At 36.9% G+C, this 19,078-nt stretch overlaps 1 protein-coding gene and 1 long non-coding RNA gene across 4 annotated transcripts in view; one reads left to right on the top strand and one right to left on the bottom strand.

The window, feature by feature from the left end:
* Positions 1-2,513: 2,513 nt before the first annotated feature.
* LOC113073901 (NACHT, LRR and PYD domains-containing protein 3) overlaps positions 2,514-19,078 on the bottom strand; it is a 79,072-nt gene continuing 62,507 nt past the window's right edge. The window contains exons 13-18 of one of the 2 annotated variants that reach the window (XM_026246646.1): positions 18,009-18,182; positions 17,713-17,883; positions 4,013-4,186; positions 3,666-3,839; positions 3,370-3,540; positions 2,514-2,744 (exon numbers count right to left, since the gene is read on the bottom strand). In XM_026246646.1, the coding sequence (XP_026102431.1) occupies positions 2,654-2,744; positions 3,370-3,540; positions 3,666-3,839; positions 4,013-4,186; positions 17,713-17,883; positions 18,009-18,182 (955 nt within the window). In that variant the 3' untranslated portion in view covers positions 2,514-2,653. Of the gene's footprint in view, positions 2,745-3,369; positions 3,541-3,665; positions 3,840-4,012; positions 4,187-14,885; positions 14,911-17,712; positions 17,884-18,008; positions 18,183-19,078 lie in introns of those variants that run through there. The other variant, XM_026246647.1, reaches the window with a different exon arrangement.
* Positions 5,537-7,932, top strand: LOC113073904 (uncharacterized). Of its 2 annotated transcripts, none has more exons than XR_003280565.1 (4): positions 5,537-5,885; positions 6,417-6,529; positions 6,705-6,792; positions 7,081-7,932. It is a non-coding gene; the product is annotated as an uncharacterized LOC113073904 (long non-coding RNA). The 2 variants fall into 2 exon arrangements; XR_003280564.1 differs by having other exon boundaries at positions 5,537-5,895.

Raw genomic sequence — 19,078 nt, 5'->3', positions numbered from 1 at the left:
ATAACATTATTACCTGTAATCCATAGCCTCATGCAAACAGGGAGTCTGATTCTTTTCTGGAAACCGGTTCTTTTGGACAGTTATTTTCCAGTTATTTCCAGTTTTCATATTTATGCAATAATGTAACGTATACACAATTACATTACCGTATTAAAGCTCCCAAAAATGACGTGAGAAACATATGTTTTACATATCTAAAGCATATAAAAAAAATTTTTTTCATTATCCATAAGAAACCATAAAAAACATTAATTTTCCCCTTCATTCAAAGTGCTCTGTTCATGCATGTGCATATCACTAGCTCAACTGTCTTTGGTCCAAGTCAGAACCATTTCCTCACTTCAATGACGGCACAGTCATGGCCTAATAGTTAGAGAGCAACAGGGAGGTGGGGGGAGTGAAAGACCAACGCTCTCTTCAACCTTCAATACCGCGACTAAGGTATTGAGCAAATCAACGAACCACCAAATGATCTAGGAGTAATCAAATTAACAAACAAAGACAGTGTTTCCACCTTGTGAAACAACTGATTAGTGCAAAATAAAGTAATGCAAACAGTAGCATTTAAATTGTACTTGTTTTTAATTGCCTGTTTAATTGTTCCATGTGCTTTGTTTACTTTATGAAGTTGCACTAGGACAACTGCAAAATACCTCTTGTTTACATTACTAGTAGTCATTCAACATGTTAAATAATTTAAAATACTCACGTCAGTATGTTGACTTTACAGTGTTTATCCTGCAGTAAAGCAGCAATCTGATTCACTCGTGTGTCTCCTAGTTCCTGTAAACTCAGATTCAGTTCTCCCAGGAGTAATGGGTTTTTACCCTGGACTTCAGTTTCAGCTTCTTCTGCAGCAGGACCCGAAAACCTGCAGAAGGGAATTTGCAGAAACACGCTAAGGTTATCAAACATTGTTTGTAGTGAAAGCTCTAGTTACTTTTAACAGTTTTACTTTGAACATTTAAATACACAAATATTGTTTTGAAAAGAAAGTCAAAAAGTCACAATTTTTCAAGGGAAAATCTATTTTAGTACAAAAGTAGACTGAAACGTCCAACAAAGCAAAAGTACACTAGATCATAATTCTCCAAAATTAAATGACCATCAAGATCTTTCTGGAATTAAGCAGATAAGAAAGGGTAGCAAATGCATAATTAGCTGGTGATGACACAATTATTTGCGATGCTACATAACATTTTTCCATGAGAAATTTCCACAGTTATATTTTTTTCACATCTCACCTCAGTGTCTTCAGTTGACAGTTTGGATCCTTTGGTAAATCATTGAGCTCCTCCACTCCTGATTGTCCAGGATCATTTCCTCTGAGATCCAGCTCTATCAGGTGTGAAGGGTTTGATCTCAGAGCTGAAGCCAGAGCTTTATAACCTTCTTCTGTGATACTGCAGTCTGAAAGTCTAGAGCAAAGATGAAAAAAAAATTGAATCTATTATAAAATTTATTTCAGTGAATGTTTTTGTTTTTTAAATCATAAAACCTCAAATACACTAAATTTATTTTCTCTTCTGATATAGCTATGCTTCTCCTGATTCAAGATTCAATGGAATCTGAGAGCTGTCTGACCGTGTATAGACAGCAATGCAAATGAAATGTTCCCAAGTCCAGAAACATAGCAAGGAGATCTGTGAATGAATCCATGTGACATCAGTGGTTAATCCGCAATCATACAAAGCTATGAGACTACTTTTTGTGCGAAAAAAAAATACTTTATTTAACAATTTGTCTCCTCTGCATCACCCTGGTGCCATTTTGGAGAATATCTGCTGGACCTATGGTGTTCTGTGTCAGCTGTGTCATGCCAGAACTGTTTCCTACATTGTTGTGATTTGGTCTAAACGTAAACAGCATATCGGCGTGACACAGCTTACACTAATCCATGATTATAGCAACTGGTTTATATGGGTTTGTATCTAATATGGACTTGTATCTTCTATTCTTGTTTGACTCCTCAAGCATAGCTCTTTTGTCTTTCAAATATAAAGATATAAAAAACTACTATCAAGCCAACCAATAATGATGTTGATATACTCAAAATATGAAGGGCTATTAATTTCTTTCTGAGAGAAAACCAGTGCCTTATCATCAGCATACTTTATGATGGCACAATTATCATCATCACACTGCAGTGCATTGATATATACAGAGAATAATATTGGAGATAATACACATCCCTGAGGTACTCCAGTATTTAAAACCAAGCAGTCTGACATGACATTATTGATACAAACACGCTGTGGTCATTTTATTTTATTTATTTTTTTATTTCTTGATCCATAAAATCAACCAACTACTAACACCTAAATTGTGAAGATGCTTTAAAAGAAGGTTAGGTTGGACAGTATTAAAAGCAGATGAGAAATCCATGAAAATTATTCTAAAATACATATTTGACAAATCTAAATGATGTTGAAACTTTATAAAAAAAAAAAAAAAAGTAAGAGAGGCATCCACAGTGCTCCGATTGACTGTGTAGCCAAACTTCATCAATAAACCTCATCAACGTGTGTATCACCTGTTCATATTCATGTGAAGATGAGTTTGGTGGTGGGGTATGTGTCGAGGGGGGCATGGTTTAGCGGGGTTAGCAGTGAGTAAGTAGGTCAAGTGCAGAACTGCATTCTCTTGTTTCTCTTTACAGTGATTGACGTGGGGAGACTGTAAAAGGCCGCTGGGAAATGGAAGTGGCACAGAGAGAGACAGACCGAGGACTCGTGGATGGTGGTCTGTGGAGCGGAAGATAATATTGCCTTAGTGATGTGAATTTATGTTTACTTTTTTATGCGTGTGGATGCACCGTTGTTTGAAACCGTTAATTCCTGAATAAATTACCATAAGTCTCAGTTTTTTCCTCAGACTCTGACTTTTTTCTTTCCCCTAAATAACTTTATCACAACTATAGCCTAATATTGTATATTACCTACTTTTATATCTTTACATTTGTATTGCATTAAACAATTTTGTACATTCCTTACGTTTAATTAAAGAAAGATGAATATTTGGCAATAATTATACTATACTGCTTAGGAAAAACAAATGAATTTGTGCTATTTTTAATTTTTTTTTTACTTGTTTTTAAGATATTTATTTGAGTTTAGTTCAGTTTATTGATGTGTTTGCTTTTATTTAAATACAGTTAACACATTTCCATTTTAATTTTAGTTATAAACTGGTAATCTTACGTTTTCCTATTTCTGGAGGTGAAGATTAATATATATATATATATATATATATATATATATATATATATATATATATATATATATATATATTATGTCCATAATCTGCCAATGTGCAATACTGATCACACTGCTGTGGTGTTGAGAGTAGCTGATGGTAAAATGTACTCACTTGAGTATCTTCAGCTCACACACAGGATTCTTCAGTCCCTCACAGATCACTTTGACTCCTGAGTCCAGCAGACGGCTGTTGTTCAGGTTTATCTCTTTCAAGGTGGTTTTGGAGGAGAGAACAGTAGCTAGAACTGAACAGATTTTCTCTGTTCGCTTACAATTACTCAGACTGAACAGAATAAAAAATAGTTAATTAATATTCAGGACATATTCAACACACACCGGATCAATAGGGTTTTATATCTGATCTTTAATAATGATAAACAAGAGTTATTAATGTATAACATCACTCACTTAATTTTCTCCAGTTTGCTATGAGAGTCTGTCAAAAGAGCAGATAGTTTCTCCCAATCCAGATCTCCAATTTTATCTTTGCTCAGATCCAGTTCTTTCAGTAGTAATGGACTTGTACCTAGAACTTTAATGAGATAATCACATGCTTCCTGTGCGGCAGGACTTTTCAAAAACCTACAGGAAGAAGATAATAATGAAGATAATTTATGTTTTTGCATAATGTAGTCACAGCTTCTGTTGTGTGTCTGTTGAATATCTCTGAATTGCAAGTTACTTCAATTTATGATATTCCTATTAAATAAAAATACCTCATGCAACATTGTTTGAAATATTTCACTGTTTATTACCTGATGATCTTTAATTTACAGGAATCATCCTGTAGTAAGTCATTGAGTTCCTTCACTCCTGATTGTCCAGGATCATTTCCTCTGAGATCCAGCTCTATCAGGTGTGAAGGGTTTGATCTCAGAGCTGAAGCCAGAGCTTTATAACCTTCTTCTGTGATACTGCAGTCTGAAAGACTACCATCATAAAACAAAATAATAATAATAATAATTAAAATAAATAAATTTGAATTAATATTATGGTTCAAGTTCGTGACTGTTTTATAGTTTCAACTTATGTGTGTGTGTTTTTTTAGTACTTTAGGGCTACAGATCACATATCAACAAATTATTAAATATGTTTCAGGAATTACAATTTTTATTATTATTATTATTATTATTATTATTATTATTATTATTATTATTATTATTTTAATATTATCCCTATAACCTTCTTCACTGCAGTTTGAAAGTCTACCAACATAAAAAAATTATGCTTCAAATTCATGACTGTGTTATAGACAGATTATTATGTTATAATAACAGATTATTAAATATGTTTCAGAATTACAATTTGTATTATTTTATAAATTTGTATATGAAATTGATCTCCCTTGTTATTTTCTTAAGAGATAAAAAGAAAACAGGTTATTTACTATATACAGCCTAATACTGTATATTACCTACTTTAATAACTTTACATTTGTATTGCATTAAACACACTTTTGTATTATTCTTTATGTTTAATGGAAGCAAGATGCTCAAAACTCAGCATCACAAATTTGACTTTGCAGTGCAGAGGAGACTGTATTTAAAGTGACATTTACATATTTACAAAATAAATATCAGATAATAATAGAGTGTAGGCCTTCTAATAGTGTGATGAATTAATAGACATAATACTATAATGCAATAAAGATATTAGAAAACAGCATGCAAATAGTTTAATCTTTTCTAGAAATTGTGTATATAGATCTTAAAACATAAAAAAACCTTTACTTTAGAGTGTTCAAGAGACTAAGTATTTTAATTCTTGTATTTGTATGTTTCTCACCTCAATCTCTCCAGTTTACAGTGTGAATCCTTCAGTACATCACACAAGTGCTTCACTCCTGTGTTTTTTAGTTCATTCTCACTCAGGTTCAGTTCTCTTAGGTGCGATGGGTTTAATTTCAGAGCTGAAGTAAGGATGTGACACTGTTTCTCTGTAATACTGCATCTACACAAACTGAAGGGAGAAAGAAAAAGAAAATAGGTAAGTTTAATGATAATCATTCAAGTTTTTGGAAGATTTGCCTGTCATGTCCTACAATGATTTGGCATTTTAAATTGACTCAGAAATTACTAAATGTGCATTATATACCACAAAGTTTACATTTACATAAAAAAACTGTACCTATACATAACTAACCAACTAACAACTATGAATATACTAGATATAAATGTTTACCTATACATAAACTGAACAATACAGACTATACGAATGCTTCACATAATACTGTATATGTGCAAAGAGAAACATCATAAGTCAAGCAGCTGCATGGGGAACAGTGCAGGATGATTTGTAGTGCATGAGCATGTAAACACATTACTGAGTCTTTTGTCAGATTATGTACACACAGCAGTGTGTGTGTGTGAAAAGTGTCTAAACCCGGATTTTGTTTTAAATAATCTTCTCTAGTAGTCATTAATTATTCTTTCTTGTTTTTGTAAAAAACATTGACATTACTAAATATAATTAGTTGTGTGAACTTTTCAGACGAAATGTTGAATGCAGTTATTATGTCAAGTAGAGATAGCTTAACATGATGAGATTTTGCAAGGGGAGGAGCCCCGTTTGAACATGTTTGAGCTGTGAAGATTCCGGCTGATGATGTACACGATGGACTGGAAAGCAGTATGTAATGGTGAGTGTGTTAACTTATATATCTTCATCTTTCTGGGAAAATTGATGATCCAAAAGACCAGCTTGATGACAGCGTTACTGTAGTAAAATCTAAAGTAGTCTTAATGTGCAGATCGACAGCTTCCCCTGTCGGTTCACATTTTAGCTATAATGCTAATATTCAAATCTGTGTTTCTTTTGATTCACAGTTTAGCTATAATGCTAATATTCAAATCGATGTTTCTTTCGGTTCATAGTTAAGATAAGTTCAGCAAGTGTGTTTGCATGTTCATTTTAGATGTAACATTTACATTTCATTACCATTAGCTTCAGTATTTTAACATTAGCATGTGTGCATCAATTAGCTTTTTGTTAAAGCTAAGTTAGCTTGTCTTTTTGATATATTATCATGTCTAGTATTTATAGTAACTGCAACTGAGTTGTTGAGCTTAAAGGATTATGCTTTGATGCTAAAAGTTTATGCTGAAAGTTTCAGTTAACGTTAGTCTTGTAACGTAACACTTTTCCCCGCCTCTGTTTTAGGTGTTTGTGTGCAAGAATCTCAAGCATGAAATCATTGACTGACTTAGTCTAACTGAGATATTTCAGTCTAGGAGAAATTGGGCAGCTGTTGACAGCTTTCACATCAAATCAAGGTTGGTCTATATTCATGAAAGGCTTGCATTGCATAGTTTTTAATAGCATAAGTACTGAAAATGTATCACAAAAAGTTTACAATTGGTTGTGTAATGCAATCAAAATTGTGCTTAATTGGTTCTGCTTTCTTGTAATCATTTCTCTCTTTTTGTGATTAATTTTACTCCCTAACAGACTAAAGAGCCAACTGATGTCTCTGGTGCTCAGAGGACTCCCGATCGTCTTTGGCCACAAACCTACAGATATCTACAAAGTATTCTTTGTAAGTAACTTCTTTTTTTTCTCTCAGAATATCTAAAAGAACATAAAAACACAATCATTTAGTCCCTGTGTTTTATAAAACCTCTGAAATGTAAACTTTAAAGTTTTTTGCTGAAACTGTGGTCCTTGTAGATACAGTAACATCATAAGTTTCTATTCCTGCATTAAAGGTCCATGTTACCAAAATTGTAAAAAATCGTGAAGACATAACTCCAGCAGTCGTGACAAATTGCTTAACATTATTGATGGTTATGTAATGAGAAATTCCATGATTGTTCTCTGTTTTTAGGACTCTTTGGAATCCTCCTCATTGAGCATAAAGGCTCTCATCTTCTCTCCATCTCAATCCAGCCTTATTGAAGACCATCACCGAAGGAGAAGTTGTGATGGAAAATATTGACGATTTGCCAAAAGCTACGAGCATTCTGTATGGACTTGAATACACACTCCATCTCAACTTCCCTAAATCTATACAAAACTCATTCCAGTTCATCCAACAGGTACTTTTCATGAAAAATCACCTTACAATGTAAGGAAATGCGTGAAGCTGCCATGAGAATCCACTTGTGTTTTGTTGTATAAGACATTAAAGTGTGTTCTGTCACTGCATATTAGTGCTGTTAGTGCTCAGTTAATGTGTCACACAATTTTTCTAAGGATATAGCATATATTGTTGAATACTGTGTGCTCATGTTTCTTCCACAACCGAGTTAAAATTTTTTAGTAAATGCTTTCAAAGCTTATTTTTACCTGTCCTGTGGATGAGTTTAATGCATTGTCATGTTACCATTTATTTGGTAAACAATAAAAAAATGTGCATTGAAATCTGTTTTCCTTTATTGTTTTTCAATTTATTTTAAAAAATGTTTCATAGAAAAAATATCTCAATCTATGTCTAATTACATTGACATTACATAAATATAACATTTATCATTACTTAAAAACATTTGTTAATGTTATTTGCTAATATATATTTTTGTATTTGTAACTTAAAATAGTTATTTATGCAACCTAGAGAATACTCCAAATAATAATTGGTATGAACTTAAGATTTTGAGTAATGACTACTAATGTAAACTTGATTTGTCTACTGCATAAACTTAAAGTTCTATGTTAATTCAACAAAGGGCTGTTTAGTTTCAATTTGGGTCAAAACTTAAAAAGTTTCGTGCAACGGGTTTCCGCGCAATGATCTAGTAAAGTCAACTAATTTGGGCTAAGAGTGTAGTGCACATAGAGGAGAGTGTGTTACTACTACAGGATGTTTGTACAGTCATTGATGAGTCATGTTCTCATTGATGGAATATGACCACCTCAGAGTTACGGACCAGGCTTCACTTCCTCAAAAGAGGCAGTGTTCCAGTGCCTCTGCTTTGATTGAGTTCTAGCTATGCTTGCCTGGGTTGTCAAGAGGGTAGGGCTCCAGTGGAAACCTCCACCATGTCCTGAGCCCTCGAGGTTGGACAATTGGTTTCTCGGGGTGGCTCGTGCTGGTTCTCAGCACCCTGCGCCAATGCCTTTCTTCCCAGAGGTGCCTGAGGAGTTCACTAGATTGTGGACAGCACCTTTTACTGCCAGAAACCGGCCTGTGTTCTCCTACTCCCTCAACACTCTCGACATTGGTGCAGCTTGGGGGTATACAGAGATCCCCTGTAGTGGAGCGGTTTGTAGAGATGCAGTTGTGTCATAATACCACCACCATCTCCCCTCCTGGGCCTGTAGATACTCGTCTAATCTGACTGGCACTGCTTATGCGGCTTGTGGAGAAGCTGCCTCCACCCTACATGCTATGGCATTAGTGCAGGTCCACCAGGCTAAAGTACTGAATGACCTGCATGAGTGGGTGGTCATGATCCAGAAGTTTTGAAAGAGCTCCAAACTGCAACTGACCTTGCGCTTCAAGCAACAAAGGTCACCATGAGTTCTCTGGGTCATGCAATGTCCGCGTTTGTGGTCTGGCTCTGGCTGTGTCTGGGTCCCAAGAGAGCACAGAGAGTTGTGGACATGCTGAGAGAATAAAAAAGAGAATAACATTACAGAGGAACGTGCTCAGTCAGTGTTGAACTGCTTAAATTCATTCAAAGGCAGGACAGCAGTCACTCTAAAACAAAGGCTCCTGGGTGATATGGAAGCTGCGGCGGTGATCACACCCCTGGGTCTGCTTCATCTAAAACCCCTTTAGCACTGGCTCCATGGCCGAGTCCCATAGGGGGTGTAGTGGCACGGCACTGGCTTGTCACACAGGGCCCCTGGAGTAGGTAAGACATGTTGTGTTACACATGGATTCCTCCACCACTGGCTGGGATGCCTTGTACAATGGGCATGTAGTCTTAGGGTGTTGACAGACCCTTAACTGCAGCAGCATATCAATTGCCTAGGGTTGTTAGCAGTGTGCCTTGCTTTGAACTGTTTCAAAGGGTGCATATGAGGCAAGCAAGGTGACTGTGACCATTGTGTACATCACCCGGCAAGGTGGTATGCACTCCAGTCGCATGTCGCAACTCGCCCACCACCTCCTCCTTTGGAGTCAAGTTTTCTTTAACTACTCCCCGAATGAGCGAAAACTCAGCATGGATGCACTGGCACACAGCTGGCCGGGGGCCTGCGCAAATATGTGTTTCCCCCAGTAAGTGGGGAAATAAACTGGGCAATGTCAGGGAGGATGAGAAGGAAGTCTGGACCTGGTTCCTGGAACTGATGCTCCTCATGACAGCCCCACTTGGCGGATTCCTCTGAGGAGAAACTTACTCAGAATCGGGGCACCTTTTGGCACCTACATCCAGACCTCTGGAAACTCCATGTCTGTTGTGTTTCCCGGCAGACTTCTCTGCCATCCCTGCAAAGGGGTAACAACCACCTCTAAATCTTCCATGTGTACCTAAGCAGATATGCACATGTGTAAATGCCACCTGAAACCTCCTTCGGGAAGAATAAGACTTCCACAATGCCACCCTTAGTTTTCAAATGGGAACGAAGGACAGATAAAAGAGCCCTGTCAGCTGATCTTAAAAGTCTGGTAGATGGCAAAGGGATAATAAGATCTTAAAGATAAGATGGAGCTTGATTTGTTAAGAGCTTTTTAAAAAAAACAACAGAATCTTAAACTGAACTCTAAAATGGACTGGAAGCCAGTGAAGAGAAGCCAAAATTGGAGTGGCATGGTCATATTTCTTTGCCCCTGTCAGCAGCCTTGCAACTGCATTTTGTACCAACTGAAGGCGTGAAAGCGATGACTGAGGAAGACCTGAGTACAGTGAATTACAATAATCTAAACGAGACGTAATAAAAGCATGAATAACCTTCTCTAAATCCTGAAAAGACAAAAACGGTTGAAGTTTGGAGATGACTGTAATTGGTAAATAAATAAATAAATAAATAAAAGTTCCTCACGACAGAATTAATTTGTTTGGACAAACATAATTCTGAGTCTATGATAACGCCCGGGTTTCTAACCTGTGAGGAAATGGAGGGGAAGTGATTGCCCAGCTCCTTTATAATATCCTTTCTTATTTTTGGGGAACCAAAAACAATAATTTCTGTTTTGTTCTCATTGAGTTAAAGGAAGTTATGCGATAACCAACTGAGATACATTACAGTGGTGGTTGAATGGAATCACCAGCTTTTAGCGGGAGGTACAACTGTGTATCATCAGCATATAAAAGAAAAGAAACATTGTGCTTCCTGATAATATCCCCCAAAGGGAGTATTTATAAGTTAAAAAGAAGCGGTCTCAGAATAGAGCCCTAAAGGTACTCCACTAATAATTGGGGCAGATGATGAGCTCTACAGAAAAAGACCTATCTTTGAGATATGAGCTGAACCCTCGTAAGGCTGTGCCCCTGATACCGATCAGATGTTCTAAATGGCAAATAAGAACATTATGATCCACGGTATCAAAGGCAGCTGTAAGATCCAGTAGAATCAATACTGCATTTTTACCATTATCAGCTGCAACCAAAATATAATTGAACACTTTAAGCAAAGAACACTCCGTACTGTGATAAGTAGTGAAACCAGATTGAATAGGTTGTAATAAATTAGTTGTATTTAAGAAAGTGATCAGCTGTAACTGCACAACTTTTTCCAAAAGCTTTGACAAAAAATTATAACTTTGAAACAGGCCAAAAATTGTTAAAACAACTTTAATCCAAACCTTGTTAGCGCTTTACATTGTCTGGTGGTATCTCCTTATCCACCACCAGTGTGCAGCATCCACCTGGATGATGTGACGGCAGCCATATTGCGCCAGAATGCCCACCACACACCAGCTTGTTGGTGGAGAGGTGATGAAGCCAATCAACAGATATGTGGATTGTTAGGAGGCCATGATGGTCAGAGTCCAATGGGTGAATTTTAACCAGGATGCAGAGGTCACACCTCTACTCTTTTCTAAAGACATCCTGGGATTTTTAATGACCACAGAGAGTCAGGACCTTAAAGCAGTTTGGAACCACACCAGTTTCCAAAGATGAGTTAATCAACACTTGGACACTGGGGCCAATTACTGGAAAAGCTGCTTTTATGATCACGGAAGGAACAACATCCAGTGAGGTGTTAGTAGACTATAGACATGTCTATTAAAGAGACATGTTGAAATGGCAAAATAAAAATGGACTACCAGGTGAGTTCAAAGACATGTCTGAGAGCTCTGAAGTAAAAGATAAGCGAATGGCACTCACTTTGTCTACAAAAAATTACAGAAATTTTTCACAGAGCCCTGCTGATGGCTCCCTAGAGAACAGGAATTTCGGATTAATAACTGAAATCATTGTGGAGAATAAAGCCCTAGGTCTATGACAGGTGTGCAGTAATCAGTTCTGAAAATATTTTGAACTTGCTGACTTAGCAGCATTCTGAAACTTAACCAAGCAATCTTTAAAAATCTCAAGAGATACAGTAAGATGATCATGCTTCCATCTCCTCTCTGCTTTACGGCACGCCTGTCCAAGAGCGAGCATAGAATGAGATGAGAGCACAGAACAGCATAGATGAATTAGACTGTAATGGCACACACTGTTCTTCAAACTATTAAAAAGTTTGAACAGAAACTGATTGAATATTAAGTGATTGTTTAAAAACCATTGCAACCCCACCACCTCTACCAGCAGATCTTGGGGTACTAATAAAACAACAGTTCGGTGGACAAAGTTCTTCAAAAGGTGACAACTCACCAGGACCGACCCAAGTCTCAGTCAAGCACAAAATGTTCAGATCCCAACGAATAAAAAAGTAACGTAGAATGAAAGTATTATTGCAAAAAGACCCAGTGTTCACGAAGGCCATTGTGACAAGTGGGGCGGGGCCGAGAGCCGTGGGAACAGGAGCAAGGCCGGTGGAGTGATTGGAAATGAGCGACACCTGCTTGACCCACCGGTCTCGAGTCCCACGGAGGAGATGCAAGGATATAAAACAGGAGCAATGACAGTGACGGACGAGAGAGGACCAGGCCTGGGTTTTTAGTTGTGTTTGATTTTAATTTGTGTATGTCTGTTTTGTCTTTATTTTGTCATTAAAGTTTCTATTTGATTGTCCGCCGGTTCCCACCCCTTCCTCCCGTGATCATGGAGTTTTAATCCATTACAGCCATATTCAAAGGAGGCTGTGTTGACAAGTTCAGATCCAGCTAAATGTTGAGAAGTTCACTTGGCAAAGATTTGAACCGTTTACTCCTCTTTGACGAATCCGTAAACGTGCAGGAGCAGAAAAAAATAGATGAGTGAAAAACCGGGGAAACCGTGAGATGTAAACTATAATCCCGTGAATGTCGCGACAGGTGAATACCCTCCAAACTCATATTATCCAGAGAAAACTCCATCAAAGACTGTATGGAAGACGCAATTGCCCTGCTGATTCTCACACAAACACCACCACGATTACCTCTCTTCCTGTGGCGCTTCCTTAATTGAGGAACACAGCACGTTAAACGGCGAGTGCACTCCAGCGTAGATTGGTTGAACGAGGATTGAGAGTGAAAATGCAGAACGGGACACAATCCAGGGTAATCACCCATATGACTTTTAATATTAATTAAAGCTTGGCGATCATTGGTGAGCATTGAGACTGCATGGAACCAGTGCAAAATCATGACAAACATAAGACATATTAAACGGCAAGCCGGTTACACTGGTGCAATCTTGGAATAACAGGAGAGTACTGCTGAATAGCACAAACTGAAAAAAAAAAAGAATGCATTGCATTCATAGTGGTTGCATTTTAATGCCTTGTATTTCCAGGCTTGCATTTTAGGTCCTGAAAGTTAACCCTTGTGCATTGTTAAAATTCATTACCCTTTTGTTATGTTCGGGATGAAAACATCCACTCAATTAAACTGCTGTAAAAATGTGTCAGATTCATATTTTTTCAAAAATTTTTTTTTGCATAAATCTGTAAATCACTTCAGTTCTGATCAAAACAAGAGTTATAAATGTATAACATCACTCACTTAATTTTCTCCAGTTTGTTATGAGAGTCCATAAAAAGAGCAGAGAGCTTCTCCCAATCCAGATCTCCCAATTTATCTTCACTCAGATCCAGTTCTTTCAGTAATAATGGACTTGTACCTAGAACTTCGGTGAGATAATCACATGCTTCCTGTGCAGCAGGACTTTTCAGAAATCTACAAGAAGAAGATTAGAATTTTAGACCATGTATGTTTTTTGCATTATTTTTGCCACAAAATCTGTTGCCTGTTGAATTTCTCTGATTTGCAATTTAATCCTATTCCACACTGGTCCAATTTCTGTTGATATACAACTGATTTCACATCTGTGGTTCAGTTTGACGTTTTCAAGGTTTATTACCTGATGACCTTTAATTTACAGGAATCATCCAGTAGTAAATCACTGAGCTGCTTCACTCCTGATTGTCCAGGATCATTTCCTCTGAGATCCAGCTCTATCAGGTGTGAAGGGTTTGATCTCAGAGCGGATGCCAGAGCTGAATAACCTTCTTCAGTGATACTGCAGTCTGAAAGTCTAGAAAATATGTTATTCTTGCTTATAACATTAGTTATAATACAAATACACACACACACACACACACACACACAACCAAAAGAAAGAAATCTCAAATGAATTGCATTGTTTTGGAATCTCTGTGGTTTCCAGAGGTTTTAATATCAAGCAGCCAGTTAGATGACTAGTTAAAAATCTATGCAACTATTGTAAAAACAAGATGCAACCACTGCAGCAACTTCAGTATGCAAACAAGATACATACAATGAGTGATGTAACCACACAAAGGCAAATGATGCCAAATTGTCATTTACTGCTAAATTCAACCTGACAGCTCAATTTATAAATCACTATTAGAAGACTACTGGTGTGGATCCATGTAAGACACAGTTCATGTACTTGCTGACATTTTTACGTACTTGCTCAATAACGTTTGTCATTACTTAAAATGTACCTTTACAAATTATTATTAACTTGTATTTTTAGTTATCTACGTTTCTACACTTCAGTTTTTACACCCTGCATTGTGAATTTTCCAACAGGAAACAGATATTCCCTATTCCTGTCCTATCCTATCTACAATTCCTATACCTTCTCTATATTCCTGAGTTTCCTAGTTTATTCAAACTCAATAATCTTAGTACCAATACAGTCAAATACTCACATCAGTGTGTTAATTGTACAATGTTTATCCTGCAGTAGTGGAACAAGCTGTTTCAAGTCTCCTAGTTCACATTCACTCAGATTCAGCTCTTTCAGGAATAATGGGTTTTTACCCACAATTCCAGTCACATACTGACAGGCTTCATTAGCAGCAGGACCCAAAAACCTGCAGAAGTAAAGATCTAGTGAGATTCAATATAGATTTGAACAAAACATGATGATTCTCAAACTATGTTAAATGATTTTTCTTGAATTAACTTTAATGCAACAGTGAAATACAATTTCGATAAACAATTTAACTGCATATAACTTATTTTGAATTGTCTCACCTCAGTGTCTTTAGCTGACAGTTTGGATCCTGTAGTAAATCATTGAGCTCCTTCACTCCTGATTTTCCAGGATCATTTCCTGTGAGATCCAGCTCTATCAGGTGTGAAGGGTTTGATCTCAGAGCTGAAGCCAGAGATTTATAACCTTCTTCATTGATACTGCAGTCTGAAAGTCTAGAACAGGAATGAAACAGTCTGATTATTCTAGAAATTACTTCTACATTATTTGCCCATAAAGTAAATCATATTTTTGTTACTTGAACAGTAATTTGCAAAGCAAACTGAGAACTGAATACAAAAGTAACCTTTAATATTTTAATATCAACACAAATGAGAATCTGAAATATCTGGACTGTAATACATTTTTTAAATTATTTTTAATTTACAAATTTGTCTATGAAATTGATCTCCCTTGTTATTTTATTAAGAGATAAACAGGATATGGAGAAAACAGGTGATTACTATATACAGCCTAATATTGTATATTACCTACAGTACTTTTATAACTTTACATTTATAATGCATTAAACACACTTTTGTATTATTCTTCATGTTTAATGGAAGCAAGATGCCAAACTCAGTATCAAATCAGTATCAAATCTCAGCATCACAAATTTGTCTTTGCAGTGCAGAGGAGACTGTATTGAAAGTGACATTTACATATTTAAAAAATAAATAACGGATAATAATAGAGTGTAGGCCTGCTAATAGTGTGATGCATTATCAGACATATAATACTATAATGCAATAAAGATATTAGAAATCAGCATGTAAATAGCTTAATCTTTTATATAAATTGTGTACCGTATTTTCCGGACTATAAGTTGCATTTTTTTCATAGTTTGGCTGGTCCTGCGACTTATAGTCAGGTGCTACCTATTTATCAAAATTAAATTGACATGAACCAAGAGAAATTAACCAAGAGAAAACATTACTGTCTACAGCTGCTCAGTGCTCCTGTAGCCTACACTGAAAACATAGAGTGCCCTCTCGCGGCTGTAGATGGTAATGTTTTCTCTTGGTTCTTGGTTCTAAATAAATGCGACTTATAGTCCAGTGCGACTTATGTTTTTTCCTCATCATGACATATTTTTGGACTGATGCGACTTATACTCAGGTGTGACTTATAGTCCGAAAAATACGGTATTTCAATCTTAAAACATAATAAATAAATAAATAAATAAATAAATGTTTACTTTAGAGTGTTCAAGTGACTAAGTATTTTAATTCTTGTATTTGTATTTGTATTCTTAAACGTAAACAGCATAACGCATGACACAGCTTACACTAACCATGATTATAGCAACTGGTTTATATGGGTTTGTATCTAATATGGACTTGTATCTTCTATTCTTGTTTGACTCCTCAAGCTCTTTTGTCTTTCCAATATTAAGATGTAAAAAACTACTATCAAGACAACCAATAATGATAATGATATACTCAAAATATGAAAGACTAATAATTTCTTCCTGAGAGAAAACCAGTGCCTTATCATCAGCATACTTTATGATGGCGGAATTATCATCATCACACTGCAGTTCATTGATGTATACAGAGAATAATATTGGAGATAATACACATCCCTGAGGTAGCCCCGTATTTAAAACCAAGCAGTCTGACATGACATTATTGATACAAACATGCTGTGGTCATTTTATTTTTTATTTATTTCACCTAAATTGTGAAGACGCTTTAAAAGAAGTTTAGGTTGGACAGTATTAAAAGCAGATGAGAAATCCATGAAAATTATTTTAACATACATATTTGACAATTCTAAATGATGTTGAACTTTATAAAAAAAAGAAAAAAAAAGTAAGAGAGGCATCCACAGTGCTCCGATTGGCCGGGTAACCAAACTTCAGGGGATCAATAAACCTTGCGTTATACACACAATGCGTTCCAAACATTTACAGAGAACTGATGGGAGTGCAACTGGACAAAAGTCATTTAACAATTTTGCATGAGGTATTTTGGGTATGAGGATAACAATAGAATTCTTCCTGGCCAATGGTACAAAGCCATTGTCTAGAAAGACTTGAAACATTTTCTTTTGAAAACATATCTCCTGGGCAGGGAATTAACTCTCTGAATGGACCGCACGCCCCTGCAGTGGCTCCACCACATGAAAGATATCAACCCGTCTATCACTTGTTCATATTCATGTGAAGATGAGTTGGGTGGTGGGGTTTGTGTCGAGGGGGGCATGGTTTAGTAGGGTTTGTAGTGGGAGAAAGCGATCGGAAACGAGCAGTGAGTAAGTAGGTCAAGTGCAGAACTACATTCACTTGTTTCTCTTTACAGTGATTGACGTGGGGAGACTGTAAAAGGCCGCTGGCAAAACGGAAGTGCACAGAGAGAGACAGACCAAGGACTCATGGCTGGTGGTCTGTGGAGCGGTAGAAAATATTGCCTTAGTGCTGTGAATTTATGTTTACTTTATGCGTGTGGATGCACCGTGGTTTGAAACAGTGAATTCCTGATTAAATTATCATGAGCCTCATTCCCGCCGTCTCCGACTTTTTTCTTTTCCTTAAATAACTTTATCACAACTATATAAAGCCTAATATTGTATATTACCTACTTTTATATAGTTTCATTTTTATTGCTTTAAACACGTTTGTACATTCTTCACATTTAATTGAAGTAAGATAAATATTTTAAATAATTATACTATACTGCTTAGGAAAAACAAATTATTATTATTTTTTTTTTACTTGTTTTTAAGTCATCCATATATATTTCACTTTCATACTATTTATTGGAATTTAGTTCAGTTTTTCGATGTGTTTGCATTTATTTAAGTACAGTTAATGAATTTCCATTTTAATTTTAGTTATAAACTGGTTATCTTAAATGTTCCTATTTCGGAGGTGAAAATAAAAAAAATATATATATATTATTTCCATAATCTGCCAATGTGCAATACTGATCACACTGCTGTGGTGTTGAGAGTAGCTGCTGGTGAAATGTACTCACTTGAGTATCTTCAGCTCACACACAGGATTCTTCAGTCCCTCACAGATCTCTTTGACTCCTGAGTCCAGCAGACAGCTTTTGTTCAGGTTTATCTCTTTCAGGGTGGTTTTGGAGGAGAGAACAGTAGCTAGAACTGAACAGCTTTTCTCTGTTCGCTTACAACTACTCACCCTGAACAGAATAAAATAGAATGAATTAATATTCAGGACATATTCAACACACAGCGGATCAACAGGCCTTTATATCTGATCTTTAATAATGATAAACAAGAGTTATTAATGTATAACATCACTCACTTAATTTTCTCCAGTTTGCTATGAGAGTCCATCAAAAGAGCAGAGAGTTTCTCCCAATCCAGATCTCCAATTTTATCTTCACTCAGATCCAGTTCTTTCAGTACTAATGGACTTGTACCTTGAACTTTAATGAGATAATCACATGCTTCCTGTGCAGCAGGACTTTTTAGAAACCTACAGGAAGAAGATAATAATGTAGATAATTTATGCTTTTACATAATGTAGTCACAACTTCAGTTGTGTGTCTGTTGAATTTCTCTGAATTGCATTTTAATTCAATTCATGATATTCTGTCACAGTTCATGAATTCACTGTCTCTCTCTCTCTTGTCTATGTTTGTGTTGATGTGGGTGGAGCCGCCAATCACCGGGCTGATCAGCTCTGCAATCAGGACTAATCAGTACACCAGCTGCAGAGGATCTGCGCTGACTATTTAGTCTCTCTGTTTTCACCTCGGCTTTGAGGGTGGATGCTCATCTCAGTCGTCTGGAACAACGTTCCAGGGCCTATCTACTCCCAGGGAGTGTCAAAAGCCCTTAGGCCAGTGGTGGTGATGCGGTCAGCCATGTCTTCGATCCCGAGCCCATTTCGTCTCTTCTGAGGGAGTGCGTATGGACCCTGACAAGGTTAAGGCTGTGGTAGATTGGCCAAGTCCAGAATTCCCTTAGGGCCCTACAGAGGATTCTGGGGTTCACCAACTTCTATTGACATTTTATTCGCAACTTCAGCCAACTAGCCGCACCTCTGACCGCTTCGTCAACCTCAAAAGCCGCTTCTTTTCGGCTCCCATCTTAGTCGCCCCTGATCCCTCACGTCAGTTCGTGGTGGAGGTCAAAGCGGGACTAATCAGTACACCAGCTGCAGAGGATCTGCGCTGACTATTTAGTCTCTCTTTTTTCACCTTGTCTCTTGTCAGATCGTTGTTTGGATGTTCCTGTCTGTTCCAGCCTGTCCAGTTTCCTCACTGCCTGTTCGTTTGTTCCTGCACGTCTGCCTTCATGTCATCTTTGTCTCTCGGATTATCACCAGCGTCTACTTCCAGATTGTCATTTGTCTTCACTCACCTTACT

Source organism: Carassius auratus, unplaced genomic scaffold, assembly GCF_003368295.1.
Source record: "Carassius auratus strain Wakin unplaced genomic scaffold, ASM336829v1 scaf_tig00013228, whole genome shotgun sequence".
NCBI lineage: Eukaryota > Metazoa > Chordata > Actinopteri > Cypriniformes > Cyprinidae > Carassius > Carassius auratus.
This window is presented reverse-complemented; position numbering and strand designations above follow the sequence as displayed.